A 10,287-nucleotide genomic window follows, 5' to 3' on the forward strand; every position below is an offset into this window, starting at 1 on the left:
TAATACAAAGCTGTTGGTGCAAATTAATTTTATGAATACAAACTGTTGTTGTTATTATTATTATTATTATTTTTTAAATATATTTTCAAATGTAATTTATTCTTATGGCAAATTTGAATTTTCAGCAGCCATTACACCAGTCTTCAGTGTCACATGATCTTATAGAAATAATTATAATATGCTGATTTGATACCCAAGAAAAATGTCTAATTATACATTTTGAAAACAGTTATGCTTAATATAACATTAAATGTAACTTTATAAATGTATTCACTGTCACTTTTGATCAACTGTAGGCTACTGGTATACAGGTGAAACTAGAAAAATTAGAATATCGTGCACAAGTTTGTATATTTCAGTAATTCAACTTAAAGCTAGAGTAGGTAATGTTGGAGAGCTAGCCAGATTTGAAAGTGGCACCTCTTCTAAGCTCCGCCCCCTCCTGTCAGTGCTCCGTCCAAAGCTACGCCCCCCCACAAACATGAACGCGCATCCACATTTGGAGTCAGCTGCATGTACCTACCAGTGATGCGCGGGTTGATCCAAAATGAGCGGGTGCCTGCGGTTACCCGCGGTTACGAGTCATTGGTCGCGGTCGGTCGGGTCGTTTACCTTTGTAATTTATATAGTACTAGACACAATGTTCTATGAAATACACAGGTCTACACTTTATTGGATGAATGCGCGAGGATGACGCACGAGCAGTCTGCAGATGAAAGTGGGAAATCCTTATTTACCTTTTGAATGTTGAGCGCGTTATTAACTTTTGAATAAAAGCTGACGCGGGACAAAATGCCCGATTTCCCAACGCGTTGAACTGAGCAATGCCATTGTGCCATTTTAATAGGCTACTTTTAAACGCATATAGCTCAGTAATGTCAGTTTTATGTAGCCTATTTGCTGAGAGGGGGCGGGATTTTTGTTGGGAAAGTCTGGGGAGAGACGCACACGTCGATTAGACTGGATAAACACATGCAGCATCTTAATTGTTAAGAAAATGAAACGAAATAAATGAATAAATCAAGCCTTTATTACAAAACACTAGGCGATATCATACAGCATTCTGAAAAATGCGCACCCCTAGTTCCTCCGTCTATGGCCCATGACGCGATGAGCATTTACTATAGCTACTTTAAAAAACGCGGGTCAGGTACAATATTTTCTTTCTTTTTTTTGCGGTCCGAGTTGCGGGCGGGTTAGTTGAAAACGTCGGTCGGGTGCGGGTTGTTTATACATTGACCCGCGCATCACTGCTGTGCACGCAGTAGTGCTCGGGCACGAGACATGAAGGCATCTGATTGGTTCTTTACATTCGCACCGAATGGCAGTGATTGGTCAGAGTTTTTACTGTCCTACATCTGCTACAGAGGTCAGATTTTTTTCATTCCTTTTTCTGAACACATAATGTATTGACTACTATCAGAATGGAAGGACCATTTCACCCAGTATAAAAAAAATGTTTCTGAACAGGATTACCAACCCTACCTTTAAAAGGTGAAACTAATATATTATATAGACTCATTACATGTAAATTGAGATATTTCTTAAGACTTTATTTGTTATCATTTTGATTATTATGGCTTACAGCTATGAAAACATTTTCACAATATTCTAATTTTGAATTTGGGGTTTTCATAAGCTGTAAGCCATAGTCATCAAAATTATAACAAATAAAGGCTTGAAATATCTCACTTTGCATGCAAAATTGGGACACACGAGAAAGCGAAAGTTTTCAAGTAATTGGTTTATTAACTTAAAGGAAAACGATACAAAACTGTGTAATTTAGTAGTCAGTTGTCAGTAATGTCATGCTAGATGAATTAATGAAAATGTAATGTGCTGTAGGTTGTGATGCATGCAAAAGAAGGAAAAACAAAAGTAATCTAATCAAGTCGGCCGCGCCCGTCTGCCATCAGTCTTGCTTCTCTTAAAGGTGAAAAGGGAAGTGGGCAACGGGTGTCACCGATGTAATCAGGTAGAAGGATGGAGTAATCGTCCACTGATGGGGATAAACCTCATTAAAGACACAGGTCGTCACAATATAATATATTAATTTCACCTTTTAAGTTGAATTACTGAAATAAATGAACTTTTGCACGATATTCAAATTTTTCTAGTTTCGCCTGTATTTGGAAATATTTGGTTTGTGTCCAACAGAAAGCCGAGGGTGTCCCATCAGCAGAAGGCTCAACTTCAGAGGTTACAGTGTTACAAAGGGTAAAGTTCCACTGTTTCTCTTCATTATATTCATTCAAGATTTCATCACATAACATTATGCACCATTCTGCACCTGCTAAACCAAACACTTTGAACACTTATGTTTGGCTGCAGGAGGTGGAGTTGCTGAAAGCTCAGCTGCAGAGACAGACTGCAGAGATAACACAATTACAGAGTGAAAGACAGGAGCTTCTCAGAGGATCTGATACTACAGTAAGTGTGCTCCACTCATTGATCATTGTACAGACACTACAGTCCAGTGTGCTGTTGTCTCGGCCTTAGATGGCATCCACACAGACCACCTTTGAACTGTCTGTTGCATAATTCAATCTTAAAATCGCAAGATCCACAGTGAGTCATCCAGGGCCTTTTTTTATCAATCCATTAGGGGAGTGAGAAAAATACATGATTATATCATGCCATGTCCCATGGCATGGATTATTTTATTATTTTATAATGTTTCCTGGGGTACCCTTATAATGTCAGTATGTTTTTTTTAGTCAAACAATTGACCGTTCGCAAAAGCCACGCCCCTTAGTTATTGTTACTACGCCCGTCAAACAATTGAGAACCAGACACATGGCTGGGTTGAGCTCCATACATTAAGTGATTGGTTTTGGAGTACCGGTAATGCAGCAGACATATCCTCCAGGGCACGACAGAAAGTATAGACAGAATAGCGCACGGGAGCACATGCACAAAACAGTTTTGTAAAATATATATATATCAATCATTTTTATTTGATCATATTCATATATAATTTTACAAAACTGTTTTGCGCATGTGCTCCCGCGCACGCTATTTCAGTCACAACACTGCAATCAGAGGACGCGCTGAAACCATCAACTCTCGATGCTGTTCTCTTCATTCATAACTCGTAGCCTACTGAGAAGGATATAGTTGTGCAACTGCGCAAACTTTGTTTTGAAGTGTAATGTTTGAGTTCCAGAGGAATTTGTAACTGTGTACCTGTTCAACCACATCAAAGTTTCGTAATTAGTAAGTCCGTGCTTTTTCTCTTTTTTTCCCTCTTGTTTGCTGACTGATGAGGGGGCCGCAGTGGCGTAGGGAAACGGTGTCTGTACATGTAGCCTATTTTTTAATTATAGTTGCAAGCAATCATAAAATACAGCATATGAAAAAAAAAGGGGGAAAAAAGGTGAGAAACGGACCTCGGGTCGGGCTTAAAATATAACCGTAATGTTCGGGTCAGTCAGGTTACATTATTTCGGGTACGGGCCGGTGTGCAGACCTCACTGCCATAGGCACATCTTTTCACTATCTTGCTGAAATCGCAATGTTTGACGGAGGTCCTTCTCCTTAGTTACAGTTGCTGAGCTAGGATTGGACGAGAACCGTTCGAGGGCAGGGTTTTGCGAACGGTCAATTGTCATAATTTAGAAATAAAAGTAATGTTTCCTAGCTTGATTTTAGCCTCTGATTTGAACGCTCTGTTTGAAGGGGCGTGTCTGTGTGAGACTTCAGTGTAAACACCCACTGTGATTGGCTGACATGCTTGTATATGAAACAGCTAGAATTACATGTGGAACTCTCTCGAAAACTTTTACTATTACAGCTATTATACATTTTTACTAGCTATCGAGATTAACGAAACGTGAGAAGTTTTTAAAGTATTTAGATCTATTCCCTTCACATAAAAGGTTGCAGTGATGAGCATTGAGCAAGCAGATGACAGTCTAATGATCGCGTGAATGAAGATCTTATCATTGCAACGCAGTTTCTGCACTCTCTCTGCTTTCACCAATGCAAACATGAGTTATATACAGTAAGAGCTTCGTTGTGCAGTGTAACAGCGTCATTGATTTCATAACAAGTTTTGGCAAGTGTCCAGATAAACTTGCACTGTGTGATTGACCGCTTTGGTGAATGGAAAGGAATTGTTCTGTGATCGCTTGTATATATTTTAATCTGTTTAAATAAGATTATGTTCATCCTACTAAGAGAAACGATGTGAAGTTGATATTTTAGTCACTGGCTTGATTTACTGATGCACAAACAGTATTGAACGATTTTGGGAGAAAGATTATCTGTCTGAACTTGAATAATTACACATCAGAAATTCACATTACCCACTGGTTCTTCAGAGGCTCGGAAGAAGGAACTAAAAAAAATACTGTTGTGTTCATTTGTACATCCAAACACAGCAACTGCCATGCTTCGCTCGTTTGCAAGCCTGATGTCTCTCTCGAGGAAAAAACAATATTGCGCTCGCGTTGCTCATTTTCTCATGGGTGGGACAAATTATCTTTGCGGGCAAAGCAGAGAAAGGGGAGGTAACCTTTCCTCGTATGACGACATATAGGGAAGATTCCAGATTTGGCCGTCTAAGCTTTAATTTTCTCAAAAGCGGAGCAGGATTGGTTTACACCTATCGAAATTTCTAGCCACTGGGGGACCATATGCAGGATAGGGGAACTCATATTAATGTTAAAAAACATCATAAAGTGAAATTTTCATGCCATGGGACCTTTAAATATTCTCAAATTGCAAAAATCGATTTTCTAAATGTTAGTTAATAACGTAATGTTACCAGAACTGAAAAGGTGGAGGTCAACTGCGAGAGAAGTGCAGCGCCCAGACAGTTTAGAATAGAATGAGGCATTTATATAGCGCTTTTCATATGTACTACTGTACACCCAAAGGGCTTTACAGTCATGCGCTTTACAGTCATGTACAGAGGGTCTCTCCTCAACCACCACCAGTGTGCAGCATCCACTTGGATGATGCGACGGCAGCCACAGTACAACAGTGCCAATGCACTCACCACACACCAGATACAGGTGGATAGAGAGTGATAGAGCCAATTCAGTGGATGGGGATTATTAGGTGGCCATGATTGGTAAGGGCCAATGGGTGGAATATGGCCAGGGCACCGGGGTTACACCCCTACTCTTTATGAGAAATGCAGAGAGTCAGGACCTCGGTTTTACGTCTCATCCGAAGGACGGTGCTCTTTGACAGTATAGTGTCCCCATCACTCTACTGGGGCGTTAGGACCCACACAGACCACAGGGTCAGCGCCCCCTGCTGGCCTCACTATCACCTCTTCCAGCAGCAACCTGGTTTTCTCAGGAGGTCTCCCATCAAGGTACTAACCAGGCTCAACCCTGCTTAGCTTCAGTGGGCAACCAGTCTTGGGCTACAGGGTGATATGGCTGCTGGCACACCTCATAAAGGTGTGCAGTGTGCACATAGAAAGTGCACACCTCATAAAGGTGTGCAACATATATCATCTACAATAATATCATAGCTGTTGTTTTAACAATGTGTCACTCACTTTTCAGAAACAAAACAAAAAAAGCCTTGAAAGTCCATGGTTTCTCTGCATGACGTAAAATAAACTGACTTAAAATGAAGCAGTTCCAGTTCCAAACAAGGCCACACCCGAACCGTTGCACATTTCCAAGCAGCACATAATTACTGAATGAGTCTGCATTTTTGAACGAATCGCTTAAATCTGCAGTCCGTAACTTTTTTTGTGTACCACAAATTTTTTTGTCAACCACAAATGAAAGGCACAGAACAAAAAACTCAGGGAAATATATTTTTTGTATCAAGTTGGTTTACTAAATTGAATCGAATTGATATAAAAAAAAAATCTGTTATTTTCTCACATTAACATTTTAAGATTTACCCATTTTTAGATTTACCCAACTAAATGTTGCATGTCACTCAGAAAGCAAGAATAAGCTGCAATAAGTGTGTGTGCCATTAGGTACATTTATGGCTGATAAAATGATTCATTATTTATAAACACTTCAAACAATTCAGTGGTGTGTGGTTTGTAAGATTTGTTTTTTTAATGTTTTTGAAAAAAAGTCTCATGCTTATACCCAAGCTGCATTTATTTTATTGAAAATACCGTTAAAAACTGTAATATTGTGAAATGTTAATACAATTTAAAATAACTGGTTTCTATATTCATATATATTTTAAAAGGTTTATTCCTGTGATGGCTACGCTGAATTTTCAGCATCATTACTCCAGTCTTCAGTGATCCTTCAGAAATCATTTTAATATCCTGATTTGGTTTTCAAGAAACATTTATTATTGTTATCAGTGTTGAAAACACTCCCTGATATTTTTGTGGAAACTGATACTTTTTTTCAGGATTCTTTGATGAGAACAGATTTTTCAACAGATTTTTGTAGCATTTATTTGAAATAGTAAAGACTTTTACTTTCATACAAAATAGTTCTGTCACTTTTGATGTACCATTGCTGAAAATAGTATTAAAGGAGCCGTATGTAAGATTGTGTCCAAAACTGGTACTGCAATCACTTTCAAATTACTGTAGAGCGGTGTATCCCCTCCCTCTCCCCCCTGACTCGAGGTTGCCAGATAGGCGTTAACGTTAGACATTTTTTACCCGACTAGAGTTAGAGTTAGAGCAGACTAGAGCAGAGCTGGCAACCCGGATGCCGAAACACTACTGACTTTGTGATTGGTAGATAGGTGGAGGGTGGCGCTTCTGGCCAAAACACAAGATGACAACATCAACATCAGTTGAGGGCTGCAACTTCACTTTTTAAATAACAATATCCTGGCCGTACTAATGTTGTCAGTGATATAAGTATTTGAAATGAACATGATTTCTTAATGTCTAGTGACATATCAGGGCCATTTTATGATGAATTGAAATACATTTCTTATATACAGCTCCTTTAATTTCTCTCAAATATATATTTTACTGACCCCAAACTTTTAAATGGTAGTGAATGGGCTTTTTAGTTCATTACTGTCTTTCTTTCAGGCTGCAGTTCCAGGAGAAAATAGTCTCTACACAGAGAAAAATGCCGAGTTAGAGAGCAGGCTCTCTACTCAGACAGCAGAGAATCAAAAGCTTAAGGTGACTTACTATAGACAAACATCATTTACTGATTTGCATTTTACATTTTACATCATTTGCTGTTTGACCTAATTCTTGCTCCTTTTTTCTGTCCCTCACACTCTTTCAGGAGGAAGTTAAAACTCTTCTGGAGAGTCAAGAATCGATGGAGAAAGACTTTGCTTCAGCCACAAGCACAGCCGCCATCATGCAGGCAGAGAATAGCAAGTTGCAGCAGGAGGTGCAGGAGTCCAAGAAGGAGCAGGACGATCTTCTCATGCTGCTCGCCGACCAGGACCAGAAGATTCTGAGCCTAAAACAGAGACTCAAGGACTTGGGAGAGACGGTACATTCCTCACGGCACTCCAGAACATAGTTTCACTAGCTTTGTATTCATCAAATGTTGTTTTGTGGTGTACTTCAGGCCAGTTCACACAGAACACATTTTTGCTGTTAAAAAAGCAGGTCAGTGGAGCGGGAAAAAGGTCTAGAGAAGCGTTTTTTAATTTTTTATTGAACTTTTAACTTGAGCTCCACGTTTTAGAATGCCACGCCACGTGTGAGATACTGGGAAAGACGCGAGACTCGAGCGCAAAGTTTAAAGAACTGCTGTCTAGCATGTGTTTACATTGAAAAACAATGGAAAAGTAGTGCAGTGGAAAAGCTTGTTCTGTGTGAAAGGCCCCTTACATTTCTTCTTACTCTTGGTTTTGATTGACTTTTTTTTCCCCTACAGATTGAAGATGAGGATGATCTGGATTCAAAGGATCAGTTTGATGATGATGATGATGAAGAGGAGGAAGAAGAGTGTGATGAATAAAAAAGTATTGACTTAATAGTGGAAGTGAAAGACTGCTAACATTAACCTGTCACTTACGCTTAGAGAAAGAGATTGAAGGCCTTGGACAGTAGAGCTGATCTTCTGATTTTTAGAAGAATCACATATTTCTTTACTTTCTTCAGACCTGCATTTTAATTTTTGGAATTTATTTCACTGTAGGAAAACAATACAAGGATTATATTTTCCCAGCTAATTGAACCGGACTCATTTCATAAAAAAAAAAGCTTAAAATTTATTGAGATAATAAACACAGGTGAATACTTTGTTTTTGATCAACATTCCCAATGCTTATATGTCATGGTCTCACACCGTAGAAGATTCTAAAGAGCTCTTTGCACTAATGATGGAGAGGAGACAATAAAGAAAAGATTTGCTCCTCCTTTGTTGTACATAGTGCAAAACCATGAAGATGTTCAGTCTGCATTTCTATACTGCTTGAGGGCTTGTTAGAGTGTCTTTGTGCTGGATGGATGGATGGATGGATCCTGAAAGACATCTTTGCTCAGGTGCATAGTGAACTGTGTTTAACATCTCAATCAAATGGTCCATTTCCTGTTTTGCATTAGATTGCCTCCTGGTCAGATAGCTGTTAAGTTTTTTTGTTTTGTTTTTTTTTGCCTGCATGTCAACAGTTTTCAGAATTGTTTAGTCATCCAATCATATTTACAAATGATCAAAACACCAGCCTGCGTTGCATTGCGCTCACCCTAGCCACCTTGTTTCCAATGTGTTGTTATTCATCAAAACGCTGCTGGATTCCCACTAAATGTTGGGATGTACCACTTTCAGGTTCCTCAAAAACTGGAGAGATATTCTGCAAAATTTGGTTTAGCCTTTGGTTAATTTATGGATAAACAAGATTCATTAGAATAAACTATATAAATACTTGTCTGTGATGTTTTGGCCTTAAACTTAGTTTTTAATTCAAGTTTTAAAAAATCCTGGGGGGAAATCCTATAATATGATATAACATATTATATTTGTACACTACAATTCAAACATTTGAAATCAGATAATTTTGTGTTTTTGAAAGAAATGTATTGTTCTGTTCAAGGTAGCATTACATTCTAAAAGTTAAAATGTGTAATAATGTAAAAATGTTTAATTAAAAATAACATCTATTTTTATATTTTAAAAATGTTACCTGTGATGGCAAAGCCCTATTTTCAGCAAGCAGGCGCGAGAGAAGTGGGTGACCCTGATGCACAACAACAATAAGACAAGTATATCAAGTCTCTCAAGACCTGTTGCTCAAATGCTCGTGCCTGTGACGATGTTTTTATGAGTCCCATTTCCTCACTGAATAGGCTGTCGGTCTGTCATAGGCCTGGGACAATGATCATAGCTCTACTGAACATTTGAAAAACAGCGTTCATTTTGAATAGAAGTATTAGTTTATAACTTTATAAATTTCTTTATTGTGATTTCTGATCAATTTAATGCTCCTTCAGTGAATAAATCGATTAAAAAATGTCAGTGATCTCAAACTTATCAACAGTGCTATGAATACAATAGACTGCTTTTAATAGTTGTCAAATAAGAAATATTGGAATCAAGTGGTGTAATTTCGACATCTAGGCCTATACCTGGGCTTTTTTTCTGACCAGCCAAATCCTGAACCTCACGTTAAAATATTTACGTGATTAACCAATAGAACGAAATACAATCATCATATTGTAGTTTAATACTACATCAATAAATCTAGTATTTAACGAATTGAAATTATTTCAGCCTTTAGTTGCAGATGTTACTTGAACATTAAAACACTTTCCTCATTGGATAATTCATTATGTGTTTATTATTTATTGTTAATGTGCATTTAAACATTTAACCCGCACATGTATTTTTTTTTTTTTTTTTGTCCAAAATATAAATCTGGTCCTCTATGAATCACTATGGGGTGGGGGAGGGGTGTTCTCAGATACAGGTTATGGGTTATATCATCTCTCATCATCTCTCAGTCTCCACCCTTTCACTCCACCGCAGCGCCGCCCCACGCCCATAGACATCGAAAAACTGGACGAGGACCGAAAGAGACAAAAACAAGATGAAAATAGGCGGGGCTTAGTGCGAGGAAGTCATTTCTAACTGGACAAGGACAATCTGTCCAAAAATAAAATATATATTTTTTAAACTCTTAACCATATCTTTAAACTAAATGCCAAAAAAGTTTTTCAGGAATATTCTTAATTAGGGGAAATTATTGGCCAGACAAATGTTGGAGTAACTCATTGTCAGCGATGTCACATGGCATATGTTACTTTACACTCCGCAGTAGATGCTGGACCAATCCTAGTCGTTCTCGTTTACTTTTATTTAATCCATTTATTGAGTTTCCTTACAGATATTTACATTTGTTCCAAGGGTAACTGTCATTGGA

At 38.3% G+C, this 10,287-nt stretch overlaps 1 protein-coding gene across 4 annotated transcripts in view; it reads left to right on the forward strand.

Annotated features, from left to right (window-relative positions):
* The window catches only part of uso1 (USO1 vesicle transport factor), a 47,225-nt gene extending 39,037 nt beyond the window's left edge, over window positions 1–8,188 (forward strand). For all 4 annotated transcript variants that reach the window (XM_079615445.1, XM_079615444.1, XM_079615446.1 and 1 more), the window contains 5 exons: window positions 2,158–2,217; window positions 2,332–2,430; window positions 6,992–7,087; window positions 7,197–7,412; window positions 7,803–8,188. In XM_079615445.1, coding sequence (XP_079471571.1) covers window positions 2,158–2,217; window positions 2,332–2,430; window positions 6,992–7,087; window positions 7,197–7,412; window positions 7,803–7,886 — 555 coding nt within the window. In that variant the 3' untranslated portion in view covers window positions 7,887–8,188. The remainder of the gene's footprint in view (window positions 1–2,157; window positions 2,218–2,331; window positions 2,431–6,991; window positions 7,088–7,196; window positions 7,413–7,802) is intronic.
* The last annotated feature ends 2,099 nt before the right edge of the window (window positions 8,189–10,287 follow it).

The sequence above is a fragment of the Phoxinus phoxinus genome (assembly GCF_949152265.1).
Source record: "Phoxinus phoxinus genome assembly, chromosome: 6".
Lineage (NCBI taxonomy): Eukaryota > Metazoa > Chordata > Actinopteri > Cypriniformes > Leuciscidae > Phoxinus > Phoxinus phoxinus.